The sequence below is a fragment of the Mytilinidion resinicola genome, assembly GCF_010093595.1.
Source record: "Mytilinidion resinicola strain CBS 304.34 unplaced genomic scaffold BDZ99scaffold_13, whole genome shotgun sequence".
In the NCBI taxonomy this organism is placed as follows: Eukaryota; Fungi; Ascomycota; class Dothideomycetes; order Mytilinidiales; family Mytilinidiaceae; genus Mytilinidion; species Mytilinidion resinicola.
Window position 1 is genome coordinate 1380708 of NW_022985449.1, and position 15969 is coordinate 1396676.

The window sequence follows — 15969 nt, forward strand, 5'->3', positions numbered from 1 at the left end:
TTTCTTCAACAGCTTTGTATACGTCTCATTAGGCTTTGTTCCGCTTAATGCATCTATTCGAATGAGGGCATTCGTGGATGCCGAGCGCTTCCTATTACAGGCGGCTGCCGTAGGTTTGAGCATAGCGTTGTGATTGTTGTGAGCTTCCTCCACCGTCTCCTATAGCTAAACACGTGAGCCATCAACTCTAGGAGGCTGCCGAGTGAGCGTACCGCTTATCTTACAGTCTACTTTGTTAGTAGACGTACTGCGCACGCGTGCATGAGACTCTCTGGTGCCTCCAAAGCAGCATCGGTACCATATTTTCCTCGTTTCCTTCGTCTTTCTGTCTGGTTTTGAACGGAACTTGATGAGCCCGTAGCCCTGCGCCTTTGCATGCTCTCTAAGCACTTCCTCGGCTTCATCTAGCGTACAGTAGGACCGTGGCGGTGGTGGTTTGAGGGCCATGGTGAGTGTATTGAGGAAGTTGAGGATCAGGATGTAATGCTTTGTGGCCACGCCGCACTTGGAGAGAGCATTTGGAATTAGTGAGAAACGTAAGCGAGCGAATCGGAGGCCCCGGAGCACTCCTCCGGACCAATCAGAAGATCAGACGTAAGAAGGGTGTATACGGAGTAGAAAAGGGGTGTACACCGAGTAAATATAGGGTGTACATTTAGCAGTGCCCTTCTCCAGGCTTCTCACGGTGTTTTGCAACAACCTGGAGGGAGCGTTCAGCTCCACAACCAAGGGCACCTAGACTCCTGGATTAAAGGGGAGTCGGGGACCGCCCTTGGGGAGTAACGTTCGCACTTTGATCATATCCTCTGTACCATGGTATCCTTAGTGTGGGCAAGAGCCTCCTCCCTCATCTTGTCGCAAGATTTCCTTGGGCAGGTCGCCTAGGACTGCAAAGTTGTTGGTGGATCGATTCTGGAATTTGGCGAGGCGGAGGGCATTGGTTTTTCTGGCCTTGTGCTGGAGGCTGAAGTCTTCATTTGTTTTTTATAGAGCTAGAGGCTCGCTACTCTGCGCCGTGGGGTTTTGGGTGAAGGTGGAGAACTGAAGGGAGTGCACCAAGTGGAAGCATAGTTTCTGAGAGGTTGTCTGGGTTCTGGAGCTGGTGGAAGGTAGATTGTATCGGTGATTTAATATATCAGTAGTGATGATGGTTCCCACTAATGTTATAGTGTAATTGACATTGTCGCTTTTGATTGGAGTTATTGGAATATATAGGTGATATGCATTATCGTTACAGCTTCGTGAAGCCACTTGTTGAGTTTTCAAATTGCTGGAAGTAGAGAAGGTGAGCGCACGGACCCTTTATATCGACATCGCTTCACCTTCTTCAGCCTCGCTTACTCATCCTATTTTATAAAAACCCGTCCCCTCGACGTCTCTTCTCCACTGATAAATTGACCGATTGGAGACTTTACAGTTGCACTTTATTTACCTCCTTAGTTGAGTCATCATAAGAGCGTAGCACAACATGGCCGCCCAAACCGAGCCCGAGATTGTTTTGTACGACGTGGCCTGCATCAAGAACAACTGCTTCTCTCCCACTGTCTGGCGCGTCCGCCTCATACTTAACTATAAGCATATCCCTTATAGAACTGTCTTCCTCGAATTTCCGGACATTGAGCCCACGCTGAAAGGGCTCTAAGTTACATTCGCCTTCTGCTGCCTTTCGATATCCACCTCCACCTCAGCGCCCTTCCCTCCCCTTTTCTTCCTTTCATATCTCAATACACAGCCCCAAAGCCTCAGAGCGCGTGTGAAGGAAGCCTCCTGACCTAAACCTACCTAGCGGTCTGATCCCCGGCGAGTCCGCATCCAAATACAAATACAAATACCAATACACGGTCCCCACCATCCAGCACATACCAACCAACACGTACGTGATGAACTCAGCCCCCATCGCGCAGTTCCTCGAATCGACCTACTCAGATCCCCCAGTCCCGCTAACCTCGGAGCTGGGCCGCGAGATCGAAGCCAAAGCACGCGCTGCGGCGGGCCCGGCCTTCCGCATGTCGGTGATGCCGCGCGAGATTGGCATCCTGTCGCCGCGCGCACGCAGGAGTACTTCCGGCGCACGTGCGAGGCTGAGCTCGGGCACCGGCTTGAGGACCTACTGGATCCGGAGAAGGAGGAGCAGGCCTGGGATGCGGTGGGCGAGGGCATGCGCGCTGTCGGCGAGTTGATGCGGACGCATAAGGCTGAGGGGCCGTTTGTGCTGGGCGCCCGGCCGAGTGGTACTGACTTTTGGATCGCGGCTTCACTCCAGTCGGCGAGGGTGGTGGATGAGGGGGTGTTTCAGAGGAATGTCAAGTTCCCTGGGTATAAGGAGGTATATGAGGCTTACCTGCCTTACTTGGAGAAGAAGGATTGAGTGGGGGGGATTGCAGGGAAGGCTACCACTTAGGTCCTCTATTGGGACCTGGGGATTATTCGCTGGAATAAGGAGATACTATCGGTTTGCAGGCCGTAGCATCTGAACATTGGTACATGAAAGCCCTGTTTGCTACCGGCAGTGATTGCCGTAGGTGATTGTCATAATCCAACAGATACGAGTAAAGCTCGAGGCTGCTCATGTTGACGATTTGGGTGGAAAGGAGTAAGTTAGGTTTGCAGGTGGAGAGGCTTGCTTGGAAAGGGGAATCTCATCCCTACTCGGAGTTCTTCATTCTCTTGTTACAATATCCCATATCTAGATTTTCTATGTCTCTTCCAACTACGAATCTTTCTATCTCCATCAACTATTTTCCAACGTCTTCTCGCAGCTTTCAAATCTTATCCCACCCAACAAGCCCCATCCTCAACAAATACCCCTTCCCAATCTCCTCCGCCCTCGCTTTCATCTCCTCCACATCCCAATTCGACCACACAAACGTCCCATTCAAAAACTTCGCCTGAGGACTCGAAATCCACACCGCAAAGTCCCCAGCGAGTGACCCTATTCTCAATCAGCAAATATCCCCCAATACATCAAAACAAGGACTACTCACTATCATCAAACACCACCCCACTCCCCTTCGGGATATTCAACGCACTCATATCCGTCTCCAACAACCCCGGATTTATCGCATGCACCCGCACCGCCGGATTCTCCGCCGCAACATGCATGAACAGCTTCGTCGCCGCCTCCTTCGCCACCGCGTACCCCGCCCACCCGCTCATCGTCGGCAGGTGCATGATCCCCGACGACACGTAGAGCAGCACCGCCTCCGCCGCCGCCGCCGCGCGCAGGAACGCGCGGATCAGGTACAGCGACCCCATCACATTGATCTCGATCCCTTTCCTGAAATCTACGGGGGAGATCGAGGATAGAGGCGCGAGAGCGGGCTGGAAGCCGGCGTTCTGGATGCAGACGTCGATCTTCCCGGCCGCGTTTTCGAAGGCGGCAAATGCGGCGTCGACGGCGCTTTCGGAGGAGATATCGGCGCCGTAGGTGTGGAAGGTGGTCCCTGGGAACTCGGCGGAGAGGGCGGCGGCGGCGGCGGAGAGGATGGGGATGCGGCGGCCGAGGAGGCCGATGTGCGCGGCGCCGGCGAGGGCGAAGGAGCGTGCCATGGCGAGGCCGGCGCCGGTGCCGCCACCGGTTATGAGGATGGTCTTGGAGGTGGCGGAGAGGGCGGGGTTGGAGGTTGGGGAGATGGAGGGGTAGGAGGTGCGGTGCCAGGTTGGCGTGAAGGAAGGGAAGGAGCCAGTGGGGACGGCGTGCTCGTCCATTGTGGGTGTTGGGGTTGGAGTTGGGGAGGTGGAGGGCGGAAGAGGCGTAGGATGAAGATGGTGGAGAAAATGGTGGATGTGGAGGATGGCTGAAAGAAATGTGAAGATGATGATCGTTTATGAGACGAAAATGAGGACTCTTATGTCTCTACATATCTACTTACCTCCAAACCATCTACCATCATTTCGTTGCTCGACGTGAAGCTGCTGAGCAAGCCGCCTGCCTCCATACAGAGCACCAGTACACTCAACCCAATGCACCATATCCCATATGGCGCATGATAAAGCTCCCCGCTGATGAATTCTTCACTTCCTCTCCGAAGCTCTCTCAGCCCTACCCGTGCTTTTGTAACTCCGGAGCCACCGCATGAAGGAGCGAAATCCCTGTTTTCTAAAAGTGTTTGTTGAAGCACGCCAAGCATTTCAATCGACAGAGGTTTAGAATGACGAAGCCGGCATTTCATTGTTTGAAGCCCCTGCCAAGCTACAGTGTGTGCCACTTGAGTGCCATACTTACCGTAAGGGTTGGATTTAGAAATGTAGCTCGAGTCAGCCCTGGGACATGTAGAGAGTAGAAAAATGTCGGGTGGTGGAGTGGACTTGTGCCCGGAATTCCGGGTGCGTCTTGGCGTCATGCGCGTGAAGAGTGAAAGGGCAGGCATGTGCAGTGACTGCATAAGATGGATTTGAAATGACGCGCCTTAGCTTTGTGAGTCAGAGAGTTGATGCGTTAAGGTCATTCTCGTTGGCTGTGTTTATGCGGAGCAGCTCCAGACCTGCTTCCAGATGTCATTGGATTGTATTGGGAAATGTATGAGATGAAGGCAAAAAAGGGTATAGGCTTTTGGCAGGTCTATACTTTGGGGTTCTTGTGTGTGTGATTGGTTTTGTAAACGTTGCTGGGACAGAGTTTCCTCAAATTATTAGATCTAATATATGTTATATTTTCATAGCAAGCAAGTCCCCTAATCGAAGCTCACGCCTCAAGAACACCATTCTAGCCCCCTAAACGCATGATTCCCCCTGAACTCAAAAATGCCATCACACCCTAACCAACTCACTTCCCCCAAAGTCCATAAAACACGGCTCCCTCGTCGTCGCCCCAACTACACCCATGTCAGTCTACTGCGTAGCAACACCTCACAGGCGGCGGTACAACGACAAAACACTCTCGCGCCCCTTCTACCCTCAGCAGCTCCGGAATCTGAACATTAATAGAAACAGGGTTCGACCCACCAATAGAGAAGAATAGTATTCCCAGCTCATCCGCATCCTCTAGCCACAGCCCCGTGCGCGCGTCAACTGTCGGCCCCTGCTGCGTCTCCACGTCCTGGAATTCCCGCATCATGTACTCCTCCCCACCCCACTGCGCCAGCCAGCGGATATAGTATGCCTCCCAGACCTCGCGGCTGGCGGCTTCCCAGAGGAATTTGGGCGCGGGCGCGGGCATGAAGCCGAGCTCGGCGCAGCTGAAGGAGGGGAGGCCGTTGTAGACGCTGTAGGACCAATGGAGGAGGTAGAGGGAAAAGACCGCGCGGCGTTTCGAGGTGACGTATATCCAGGAGTCCCAGGACGGGCGGATGTGGTCGCGCTCTTCTTGGAGCACGAGGCCGGTGCTGGCGACGTAGTAAACAACCTTTTGGAGAGAGGCGAAGACAGAAGGGGCGACGGGAGCGAGAGAAGATTGGGAGTGAGAGGGGAACAGTAGCATGACGGTGTATAAGACGAGAGCCTGGAGAGCGGCGAGGAGATCGGGTTCGTTCATTGTGCGATACTGTATCTAGTTAGTAATGGAGTAGTATCCTGGGCATTAGTGCTTGTGTCTATGCTCGCAGACTAAGTCCTAATACGATACACTCCACGCTCCAAGATAGATAACATACCTTCTCAAACAATGACTCCATCTCTTTCGTAACCGTCTCCGTCACAATTCCGCTCGCTCCCTCACACTGACCAGCCCACATTTTGGAGATAGTAAAACAATTCGCAAGTGGTTGCGGCACAGGATGTGCCGACTGTTCCGGAAGTATTCGCGGGTTTTGATTAGTGAGTATATGGTACATCTGCGACGTATGAAGTAACGGCGGAGGCTGGAATTCCTTTGCCAGCATCTTCGGCCAAGTTTTCATAACGCGAAGTAGGACCTCCATGCTATGTCTCGCTAGCGGTGGAGTGGAGTCAAGCTGTTCAAGAAATGGCAAATTTGTCCAGTCGTTGCCGAAGTTATTTATTTCTGGCGTATTAGTAGCGGGAGAGCACGATTGATCGGCGAATGAAGTTAATGCTAGGTCCGCACCGAGGGATGAGGATGACACATTAGGAAATGGATCGTTATGTGAGAACAGAAATTGCGAAAAACTGTCTGTTTGCGCGCTTCCTTCGGTTTGAGACGGGTTCGTGATGGCGGGAGCAGGCGTGGATGTAGGAGAGCTGATCAGCGTTAGCTGGCTATGAACTTCGAACTCCGGTGAGTGTTGCTCTCTCAACGCTACGATCGGGCACGCTAAGGGGCCCACGCTGGGTGGGGGGAAAGTGGCCACACTCATCAAGCACTCCGTCTCGTGCAGCCATGTGTACACCTCTATACCACTGCTTGAAGTGCTTCAGTGAGGTTCCACATAGCCCAAGGTGAAGAGCTTTGATGTTGTTCAGATTTTTGGAATTGCATTGAATCACCACAAGCAGTGGCATACATACGCACACATTTAGGGCGGCTTGTTCTATGAATTAGAGTGCCACCTTTGTTCATGCCCCGCGTGGAAAGTAGACGAGGAGACAGGTACAGTACTTACGCGAACAAGACCGGAGGTGGTTGAGGATCCGGAGCTGAGGGTGGACTAGCACTAGCCGAATTGGTCGAGCCATCAAGGCTCCGCGAAAAACCCGAGGCAGAGGGACTCCTCCAGTTTCTAGTAAGAGGAATAACATACTCGCAGGCCAGATCTCGTTGCAGGCACCGTGAGCAAGTCGGTCGCTGTAGATCACATCGGACTTTCGACCCTGTACACCAACGGCAGGACTTCTGGCGTAGGCTGGGGCTCGGCCCTGGAGTACATCGTTTAGTGTGTCTGACCAGAGATGACTCTTGGTGAAGTCAGCGATTGAAGAATTTGATGCTTCTGAATGAGCCGCGAAGTACCGCAAAGATGAGGTGAATGAATGGTGGAGACAGAAGGTCGATCGAGATCGGCTCGCACAATAGGCACATGTAAATTGAGTTATAGTCGTGCAGTATTTAGTGGAGAGACTGAATTAGGCAAATCGAGGCTCCGCTCGGGGTTTGCCTATGCCGTGTATAGGAGGGAAGTCTGCAGCACGTACTCTGAGTAAATGTCTTCTTGCAGATCCTGCACTCCAATTGCCGGGCATCCATTGGTGCAAATAACCAAGGCAAATGTTAAATACACGAGAAAGTGGGTGATGTCGGTTCTGGTGGATGGGTCGTAAACGGTACGCAAAGTGGCTTACAGGTCCCGATCGGGGTTCCGCGCAAGCCTTATAGAATTCTGTGTCCAAGGCACTGGTTAGCACCTTTAATAGAGATCCAAAGCCAAATACGACGCTGGAGGCTTAGTATCGCAGATCTGATTACTGTCTGCATAAGGCGGCGTGCCCGCAGGGAAGCGGCAGGCTAGTGCATGTGCCGGGGCAAGGGCTCATCGTGGCCAAGCATTCAGGCCTTGAAAGTGGCAAGTGTCTGAAGACCTCCGCCAAGAAATGAATGAAGGGGTTCAGGTTATTCAGCATCGGTTGCTGGGAGAGATGGAGAGGCTGTGGTTGTCGGAGTTCGGGGCACGGGTAGTTCTGGAACTAGCTTGGTGGGTGGTAGGCGAGTATTCTGGTGCGAGTATCAGACCCGCAATTAAAGCAGCCTCTCGGAATGGATGCTGCATGCGGAATTGCCCATGCGTCGTGCTATTTTTGAGCATACTGAAAAGCTTCGTGCCTCCCCGCACGCGCTGGCTCTGACTTGAACTGCTATTTCTTTTCCTGACTCGTGTTTTCATCGCCATCATGACAATCAACCATCTTTTCCTGCTCGTCACTCCCGCACGCCTACCGGCTTTGCGCACCTTCTACCGAAACCTGCTCCAGCCGGTGGGCTACACAGAGATGATCGTTGCAAATAATGACACCCTCATTGGATACGGGAGCGACTATCCATATCTTTGGTTGAAAGCCTTGCCGGAAGGGCAGACTCCAGTCCCGACCCATATCGCTTTCGACGCACCAAGTAGGAGGAGCCACGAGAAACGCGTTCCCGAAGTCCCATGCTGACTAGAACTAGATAACGAGGCTGTGAATGCATTCCATGCTGCTGGACTGTAAGCTGAATCTGCCTTGTGTCTCTTTTTGGACATTGCGCTGACGATCATGTCTCACTGTCAGGAAGGAGGGAGGCAAAGACCAAGGCGGACCAGGTATCCGTCCTGAGATGAGCCGTCAGCCCTATTATGCGGCGTTCATCATTGATCCAGAAGGAAATAACATCGAGGCTGTTTGCGTGGACAAGAAAGGGATAAGGAAAGCTAATGGGGCTTGAAAACGTTCAAATTGGGTTTCTGGAGTTGTGTAAATACGCTCCTCTTAAACTTCGTCCTGGGACTCGATTTCGATCTCTCTAGACTGATTATGTACGACTGAACGGATCTTCTCTAAGATAGGGCTAGGCTATACGATGCGCTTTCGGCAATTTCTGGCGTCTGACTTGCAACATGAACGCCGCATACACCTACATGACCTCTCTAGATTTAATTCGGATCTAGATGCTCGCCTGTGTGTCTAGACCCACAGCACATGCTCGCAAGCTCCTTCAGTGCTCTAGTACGTGCCTCGTTTGGGTATCTTTCGGAGCAAGCATAGCAGTCTCCTGGAAACCTGGTAGTGTCGTCAGCCCATAGCCTCGTAATCTTCACTTCCACTGTTTCACTCTCGATGTGGCCCCACTCGCGGTTGAACCAGCAAACGACCACAACATCTTCAAGACGACTGAGCAGATTCTCGACGAAGAACGACCGAAATGTCATCTTGGCGAGGTCGGTGGCGTCTGCTACAGATTCCGGCATGATGGTAAGTCTCAAACTGCGCAGATGTCTGAATCGGACAAGAACATCAAGCACATCAGGGAACTATGGTTTTACGAATTAGCGAAGCTTGAACGCTTACCGGTGATGCAGGAGACTCACATGACAGCTGAGGCTTCTCGTAACATTGCTTTCATGAGTGACGCTCACATGTCCTGAGAAATGCTGTAAGCAGGGGCAGTGTTTTAGTAAAGTGGTGAGCTCGTCCTTAGTCCAGAAGACTTGTGGGCCGTTAGTTTTGTTCTGGATATCCAGTGTCCGCAGAGTACGCCCATGCTGTTTCAGAATGGCTGGAAGCAACGACGTATGGAACGTGCCTCGATGATCTTCGGTCAAGGTCAGCTCTTCGAGTCCATTCATTGATTCAACAAACCCTCGGACAATGTCAACGCTCCCACACTGTTCGTTCGTCCAATAGTCTGGAACGGCACCATTGGGTCTAAGTCCATTGTGTCAGTACGAATGCAAAATGAACAACAAGGTAAACGAGTCGATAATTAATCGAGTAGTGCTTACCGATATCCACTATCCGAATCGTAGATGTTGAGGGCAAAACGCAGCGATTTCAAATTTGGCAAACGCCCTTTCAGTTCTTTTAAAACATGATGTGGGCATCGCCTACCCAGATCAAGTCTCCGTAGCGTCGTCTTGTCAATGGATTCTCTGAGCTGAACGCAAAACTCTTGATTGAACTCGAGCATTCCACGACCGAAATAAAGCTCCTCTAGCGGTGGTAGCCTCTCTCCTAGTTGAAGTTGCAAGTTCATACTGATGGGAGCACCAGACGAGCGTGAAGGAAGACACATCTCGGCCACTTTCAACACCTTCAAGTTCTTCAGGCGCATGAGAAGCTTGGTAAGGCGCAGGAAATCTTGACGGTACATATTCCTGTATTCAGAAACCCCGTCGGCGGCGCCTAAGGGCCGCCTATGTGAGGCAGTGTAATCCAAGTAGTACAGCTGGACTGCCAAGTGGTGTTCTACCACCGTGAAGATTCCCGGCGGGTTGCGCCCACCTGCAGTGCCATAGATGTCGTTTGTAATAAATAGACGGCATTGTGGCCATTTCTCTTGAATCAGAATTGCGGTGTTCTCCGACATACCATATGCCCCGGACAGACTAGAGACATTAGTCAATGAGTGGTTACATCATGAAAATTGGAGTACTCACTGGAAGGTGCGAGGGCTGTTCAGATTTGAGACGATCTGCTCAAGAACTGCTGGAGAATCTAGTGTCGATAACTCCGTTCCGGGAAAGAACCTATCAAGTCTGAAATGCCAAACGTATCGCGATAGTACGTCTTCAGAGTCGAGTAACCGTCGGATGATATGTCCGTTCACAGCATTGAGATTTGGGGGGAGATCCTGATCATAGAGACGGATGCTTCTAAAGAAGAACGAGTCTGCGAGGTGTCGACATCTACGTGATACGAGACGCAGTTGTCCTATTGACAATGGATAATGATCGTAGACCTACGTCTAGTTAGTATCTACACTCACACATTAGTGGGTTTAACAATCAGACTTACTTGCTCAAAGACACAAAGAGCAATGTCATTCCCAGATGTAAACAGACTCAATCCCTTAGCCATGGCCCTCAAGAAGTCGTCCACGAGGATTGATGATAAAGAGAAGTCACGTTGCAGCCTGATTTCGGAGAGATGAAGCTTGTCGCCTTCGGAGATAAATCGGGTCAGCTAAAGCCACTCGCAAATGCCGAATGTAGAGAAGCAGATCCCTTTTTGGATAAGTGGATTATGAGTCTAGTCATCTTCCGACGGGTAGTTCTCGCTTTCCTCTGCAACATCATTGTCGTCCTCGGACTCTGTAAGAAGCTCCTCTTCGTCGTCGCAAACTTCTTCGAGGTCCTCGACATCCGTGATAATAGTCTCATCCTCCCAAAAGCCATCTGGGTAAGGTATGTCGTCGAGGCTACGAATATCGTCATCGCTCGTATCCCGTCGCATCCTACTAATCGACCTTCAAACCATGTCTCTATGTCGTTGCCGCCCATGAAACTTGACACATATTGAGCTGCAAACCCATCTCCTGCCGTGTCGCCCACAACAATTGCGAGCCGTTGCCTGCTTTGCGACAATTTTTTTTATTCCTTTTGACACTCTTTGGTCGAGCAGATGAAGTCTTTCGAGCATATTCGCCATGGCAGGATTTTTGCATAGTTCGTCCAATGCTCTCCCTTTGACTTGTCCTTTCCTTTGTCGTTCCCAGTTATGCCCAAGGAGAGTATACCAGGACAGTAGTTGAGAAAGGCTAGTAGTGCGGTATCTGTAAGGCAGGTAGAGGACTCGGACTCGAACTCAACATGAACGAGGCGCGGACACGCTTCTGCAAGCTTACAAACAGCGTTGTCTGTAAGAGCGCTACCGCATCCAGTATCCGAGCTTCCCGACCGAAACTCTGTCAATTGTTGGCAGAACTCAGGGCCAGCAGCTATGAGCGCCTCAATATGTGAGCTGCAGCGTGAAGATTAGCAAAGAAATTAAATGATTATGTGGTGTAAATCACTATAGGGCTATGTACATACTCTTGCATGCTAAAATCGCCGCCGAAGCGCACACTCCGAATACCCTTAACTAGACGTGAAGCGTCAAAACCTTCACTTGAGTTGAAGTATACGGATTGGCCAGTTGGAAAGCGCGGGTATTGGTAGGGCTGATAGACTAATCGTGGGGAGCGTTATCGACGTCTTATTTCGGGCTTCGTGACGTAGCTGTCGTTTTCGAAATATCATCTCTTGGTATGGATCGGGTCTGGCTGCCCTTTCCGCAGCTTCTGCTTCCCCTAGCTGCCCTACGGCCCTCTTAGCCGCCCGCCTCGTTGCTTTTGTTGGTTTACTGGATATGAGTTTCCGAGTGGGCCTGGAGAATCCTTCTATATGTGGAAGCGTGTTGGATTCGGGCATGGGATGTGGTGTATGCTGATATATGGCTGCACGATCCCTGAGCTTCTCATGGTTTCTGCTGTTTCCTCGTCCTGGCTCGATCAATCTCGGAGGCTGAGGGTTCTCCTTCCTCTCTAATGCCCGTTCGCGGGCCTTCTGATTTCGGGCCTTCTGCTTTGTTCTGACTATCTTTGTCGTGTGGTACCCTTGTGATGGTGGATTCGTTCGGTTGAAATGGAATAAAAGGGTCAGGGGGAGGTCTGAGCTGAGAATGCGCTAAGACGCGCGTTCACGTTATCCTCAATCGCACTCAAAATCTTTTCTTACAAGTTACGTATGACAGCTCAATCTATACCATGTATTGTCTATGAGGAGGCAAAGCCATGCTCGTTTTGATCAAACCTCCTAAACTAATTTTCTCTTATCCCATCACACGTGACCTGAATTACCCCTGTGCTCTGGCAACCCCCTTGCAACGTAGACGCTACTACAAAACACAACTAGTGACTCAGGAAACGTAGATAGTTCGAAGATTTTTAAGATTCCTTTTTCGCCAAATGTAGCTCCTTTTCATGGAATATAGAATGAGTTCTAGTCTTGGTTCCCTTTTATCGGACCTTTTTTGGGGTTCCGGTACTCCGAGTAGGGATTCGAACGTACAGAGAAAATAATCAGTCAGGGACGAGTGGATAGATATGAGTATGTGTATGTGTATAACTAGGAGAATGGCTTCGCCAAATGAATATTTATATTATCTATCACTCGTTTCATTTTCATTTGAATCACTACTATACACCAAAAGCCTCTAGAACGGCGTCTAAAAGCATTCCCTGCATTTCATTTCTGCTCTTGATAGCGTTTAAGACTCTTGTACTAAGTCACACTCCTATGCTCTCTGGTCCCTTCAATTCAGGATGGTCCCCACGATCCAACACCGCGAATACGACCTCGTCCTCCTCGGTGCGACCGGCTATACAGCTTCTATCTGCGCTGAAGAGATCACGAAGACCTATCCCACAAACACGTCATGGGCAATTGCTGGTCGTTCTGAGGCTGCACTCATCGATCTAGCTCAGAAGCTGAAAGATTTGAATCCTGATCGAGCTCCACTAGGTAACAATCCATTCCCACGGCTCTGAGGGTCGCCTCTATCTTGAGAGAATGCTAAGCAAAGCACATAGCCATCGAAGTCGTCCAGCTCGAAAAGAAAGCCCTAGTAGATTTCGCTCGAAGAACGAGAGTACTAATCAACGGCGTCGGCCCATATCACCGATACTCTACTCCAGTTGTAGAAGCCTGCGCGGAGAACGGAACGAACTACGTTGACTTGTAAGTATTCGTATTGACAGCTCTCCCCGAGCTGCATGCTCATATAGCCAGCTCGACAGAAACCCCTTGGATTAAAGAAATGATCGACAAGTACCACACCACAGCAAAGAAGTCCGGTGCCATCGTAAGTCCCACCAACTCCCACACCCCCACCTAAAAACAAACCAAGTCTTAACACGGTTGACCAGCTCATCCCCGCCATCTCCCTCTCCAGCTCCCCCTCCGACTTGACCGCCTACCTCATCGCGACCTCCATCCGCGCCTCCCTCTCGACCGGCACCGCCGAAGTCGTGAGCTCCGGCAAGCTCGAGTTCGCCGGCATGTCCGGCGGCTCCTTCACCACCATCCTCAGCGTCATGGAAACCTACGGCGTCGCCTGGTTCCTCTTCGGCTCGCCATGGGCCATGTCCGCCGCCCGCAGACCCGGCGCCGACACGACGCCTCTCCTCCGCCGCCTCTTCGGCTACCGCTTCGTCCCCGGCCTCGGCGCGCTGACGACCTCCTTCGTCGCTGTCTCAAACGAAAGCGTCGTCCGCCGGAGTGCTGGGCTCAGGCCTGAGGTTTACGGCCCGGAGTTCCGGTTTCATGAGTACCTACCGGTCCCAGGCGTGCTTGCGGCGGTGTTCGTGCATCTGCTTACGAAAGTGGGGATTCTGCTGTTTGCGATTCCGCTTGTGAGGACGTTGTTGGGGAAGTTATCGTTTAAGCCTGGAACGGGGCCGGATAGGGTGGAGAGTCGGAAGATAGAGCGGGCGGAGTTTCGGGCGGTGGGGACGGCGGAAGGTAAGAAAGGGGTGGCGGCGAGGGCGAGTTTTGTTTATGAGGGCGCATTGGTGGATGTGAGTGCTATCCTGGCGGTTGAGGCTGCGGGGGTATTGATTGAGAAGAGTAAGGCGGAGGGAAATAGGACCGGAAGTGGAGGGCTGCTGACGCCGTCGACGCTAGGGATGCCTTTCGTCGAGCGGTTGAGGAAGGCGGGGGTGAAGATTGAGGTGGAGTTGGATCGAAATGTTTGTTAGGTCATGGGGGCCTTCGTACAGTGCCTTGCCAAAGAAATCCGTACACTTTCCTACCACTATCTATGGGGCTCCAACATACTAATAGAAAGCGGGGGCAGCGAATACATTTCCAATCTTTATACACCGTGTTAACGCTGCCAAGGTGGCCTAGTAAGTTTAACGGGACATATAAACCGTCTTATTTATCTTTTCTGAAATACCGAACTTCTCTTTTATTTATAATGCTGGAATGACTATGAAGTTCCTCACGCAGTGGTAAATAAGTGTAGGAATTTCTATGACGAGCCCTGTACTTTAACTTCATACGACTAAGTTGAAATGCTTAATTGTTTAAGTAAGGAAAAGTTTGTCTTATTTCATGTATCATTGAATCAGAGCACTTGTGCTGTTGTTTTGATAGTGCTCACGCTACTTCAAGACACCCAAACAATGAAGTTTCTTACCGCCAACGCCGGTCTAGTAATGCAAGAATTTAAGTGTGAGTTCCTCTGACGTCTTTATGAGAGTGGAAATTGGGTATCGTTTGATGATAACTCTGATAAAGGGAAAAGAGGGGGTGAGAAGCTGCCATGCCCCCCTCAATGCAGTACCTAGCTAATCCATCGGGAATTGCAGTTCCTCGTTCCATTCCAGACGCTCTTGAGCGCTAATGCGCAAACCAATCTCCAAATCAGCCTCATCCTGACTCTCTGCGGGCGCGGCGTGGATTTCGGGTTCCTCAGCATCCGACAAGTACTCGACCTCCGCGACCGAGGGGTTGATATCGGAGTCTTCGAGAGCGACTCGAATCATTGTGAGCATATTCCAAACTGCTGTGCCAGCCCCCAAGCTCTCACGTGCATTTACGGAGATAGTGATTTTGCCAGCACCTCGCACGTATTTCAGAATGTCCGTCCACGCCACCGCTCCAAGAGTCTGGACCAGATCGGGTCGCAGACGAATCACGAAGTGGCTGCAGTTGCGCCCGAGAACTTCCAAAGCCTTGATTGAACCTGCATTGAGCTCTGCCTGGCTGTTCGAGTTGAAAAGGGCGGTATTGGCGTAGAGGGTTTGGCACATGAGTTTGACCCAGTCCTGGAAGGAGATTCCGATAACCCAATCATCCAGTGACCTAGCGACCTCTCGTAGGCGAAGGAGGTCTTTCTTGTCCAGCATCCCACGGACCAATTCGGCTGGTGAGTTTGGATCAAACTCGCTGCGGGCTGCTCGAGTGCGCCTGTTGACGTCTTCGCGGTACTCGTGTTGATTGTACGGCCAGGGGCTAGCGATAGGGGGCGGATAGAGCAGACCTAGGAGCGACGGAAGACGCTCCACGTTACGGGCCTGGCGTGCAGTCTGGAAGTAAGTGGGTTTATCGGCCATGTTATTGTTCATGGCGCGAAGATACCAAGCAGTGCGTTGGCAGTGGTTGAGGCGACGACGGGAAGAAGAGGCAGAGCTGGCAAGGCGACATAGAGTTTGAGTATTGGATAGAGGCTGTTGTCGAAGGTGACTCTTCAGATGCCGACTGTAGACGGTGAGGAGTGCCTGGCATGCCAGGAGACTGTGGAAACAAGATCGAGGTGAATGATGTTATCCAAGCACGTGACCCGAGGCTTGGTTCGGACAATACAAGGAGACCAACCAGAGCAGACGCTGTCCATTATCACACAAAAACGTTCAGAGAAGATGATGTACTCAGAGTGACAAGTGCTGCGAAGAGCAGGACTTATGCGTGGAACTCCATGGGTGGCAGCTGGTGTAGAGGGAGACGCGTGCACTTATTGACTTATTGACTGCTGTGACCTACCCTATCAGAGGCCTCATGATTTGTGCATTGCCCCAAACGCCTCCTAGGTAGCACCGTTCCTCAGGCTGGTGTCTCATACGCCGCAGCCTCATCCAGTGTGCGTGGAGGTACATCGCCTCGTGCAAGTGGCAGCATCTCG

The 15969-nt window shown here is 51.5% G+C and overlaps 8 protein-coding genes across 8 annotated transcripts; 3 read left to right on the forward strand and 5 right to left on the reverse strand.

The window, feature by feature from the left end:
• Nucleotides 1-1468: 1468 nt before the first annotated feature.
• On the forward strand, nt 1469-2727 carry BDZ99DRAFT_510121 (uncharacterized protein; the record flags this gene model as incomplete). Its single annotated transcript, XM_033724449.1, has 4 exons — nt 1469-1594; nt 1747-1751; nt 1787-2012; nt 2057-2727. 4 exons carry the CDS (start codon nt 1469-1471, stop codon nt 2366-2368), a joined length of 669 nt encoding a protein of 222 aa, XP_033575020.1. The 3' UTR covers nt 2369-2727.
• On the reverse strand, nt 2462-3929 carry BDZ99DRAFT_72102 (NAD(P)-binding protein). Its single transcript, XM_033728849.1, has 2 exons — nt 2985-3929; nt 2462-2932 (listed from the first exon to the last, which is right to left on the reverse strand). Exons 1-2 carry the CDS (start codon nt 3706-3708, stop codon nt 2763-2765), a joined length of 894 nt encoding a protein of 297 aa, XP_033575021.1. The 5' UTR covers nt 3709-3929; the 3' UTR covers nt 2462-2762.
• An 896-nt stretch (nt 3930-4825) lies between these two features.
• BDZ99DRAFT_391543 (uncharacterized protein) lies at nt 4826-7081 on the reverse strand (the record flags this gene model as incomplete). The annotated part of the gene is made up of 4 exons (XM_033715731.1): nt 4826-5482; nt 5592-6081; nt 6507-6792; nt 7030-7081. The coding sequence occupies 4 exons, from the start codon at nt 7079-7081 to the stop codon at nt 4826-4828; spliced, it is 1485 nt and encodes a 494-aa protein (XP_033575022.1).
• A 541-nt stretch (nt 7082-7622) lies between these two features.
• Nucleotides 7623-8551, forward strand: BDZ99DRAFT_572928 (uncharacterized protein). The gene is made up of 3 exons (XM_033728248.1): nt 7623-7942; nt 7997-8033; nt 8098-8551. The coding sequence occupies exons 1-3, from the start codon at nt 7723-7725 to the stop codon at nt 8249-8251; spliced, it is 411 nt and encodes a 136-aa protein (XP_033575023.1). The 5' UTR covers nt 7623-7722; the 3' UTR covers nt 8252-8551.
• Nucleotides 8552-8987: 436 nt separating this feature from the next.
• On the reverse strand, nt 8988-10639 carry BDZ99DRAFT_72176 (uncharacterized protein). Its single transcript, XM_033728850.1, has 5 exons — nt 10321-10639; nt 9963-10264; nt 9309-9911; nt 9166-9231; nt 8988-9109 (listed from the first exon to the last, which is right to left on the reverse strand). Exons 1-5 carry the CDS (start codon nt 10381-10383, stop codon nt 9025-9027), a joined length of 1119 nt encoding a protein of 372 aa, XP_033575024.1. The 5' UTR covers nt 10384-10639; the 3' UTR covers nt 8988-9024.
• Nucleotides 10555-10805, reverse strand: BDZ99DRAFT_522662 (uncharacterized protein; the record flags this gene model as incomplete). Its single annotated transcript, XM_033725717.1, has 2 exons — nt 10555-10723; nt 10780-10805. 2 exons carry the CDS (start codon nt 10803-10805, stop codon nt 10555-10557), a joined length of 195 nt encoding a protein of 64 aa, XP_033575025.1.
• A 1703-nt stretch (nt 10806-12508) lies between these two features.
• BDZ99DRAFT_572931 (uncharacterized protein) lies at nt 12509-14041 on the forward strand (the record flags this gene model as incomplete). Its single annotated transcript, XM_033728249.1, has 5 exons — nt 12509-12806; nt 12875-13022; nt 13074-13146; nt 13211-13910; nt 13968-14041. Exons 1-5 carry the CDS (start codon nt 12608-12610, stop codon nt 14039-14041), a joined length of 1194 nt encoding a protein of 397 aa, XP_033575026.1. The 5' UTR covers nt 12509-12607.
• Nucleotides 14042-14584: 543 nt separating this feature from the next.
• On the reverse strand, nt 14585-15851 carry BDZ99DRAFT_72200 (uncharacterized protein). The gene is made up of 2 exons (XM_033728851.1): nt 15831-15851; nt 14585-15584 (listed from the first exon to the last, which is right to left on the reverse strand). Exons 1-2 carry the CDS (start codon nt 15845-15847, stop codon nt 14636-14638), a joined length of 966 nt encoding a protein of 321 aa, XP_033575027.1. The 5' UTR covers nt 15848-15851; the 3' UTR covers nt 14585-14635.
• Between the last annotated feature and the right edge of the window lie 118 nt (nt 15852-15969).

Coding starts and splice junctions, on each gene's coding strand:
- BDZ99DRAFT_72102 (XM_033728849.1), bottom strand. CDS start 3,708: ATGGACGAGCACGCCGTCCCCACTGGCTCCTTCCCTTCCTTCACGCCA. Junction 2,933..2,984: donor TGGGGTGGTGTTTGATGATA/GTGAGTAGTCCT, acceptor GATTGAGAATAG/GGTCACTCGCTGGGGACTTT.
- BDZ99DRAFT_572928 (XM_033728248.1), top strand. CDS start 7,723: ATGACAATCAACCATCTTTTCCTGCTCGTCACTCCCGCACGCCTACCG. Junction 7,943..7,996: donor TATCGCTTTCGACGCACCAA/GTAGGAGGAGCC, acceptor GACTAGAACTAG/ATAACGAGGCTGTGAATGCA. Junction 8,034..8,097: donor GCATTCCATGCTGCTGGACT/GTAAGCTGAATC, acceptor TCTCACTGTCAG/GAAGGAGGGAGGCAAAGACC.
- BDZ99DRAFT_72176 (XM_033728850.1), bottom strand. CDS start 10,383: ATGGCTAAGGGATTGAGTCTGTTTACATCTGGGAATGACATTGCTCTT. Junction 10,265..10,320: donor CTCTTTGTGTCTTTGAGCAA/GTAAGTCTGATT, acceptor AACTAGACGTAG/GTCTACGATCATTATCCATT. Junction 9,110..9,165: donor AGCGTTGACATTGTCCGAGG/GTTTGTTGAATC, acceptor AAGATCATCGAG/GCACGTTCCATACGTCGTTG.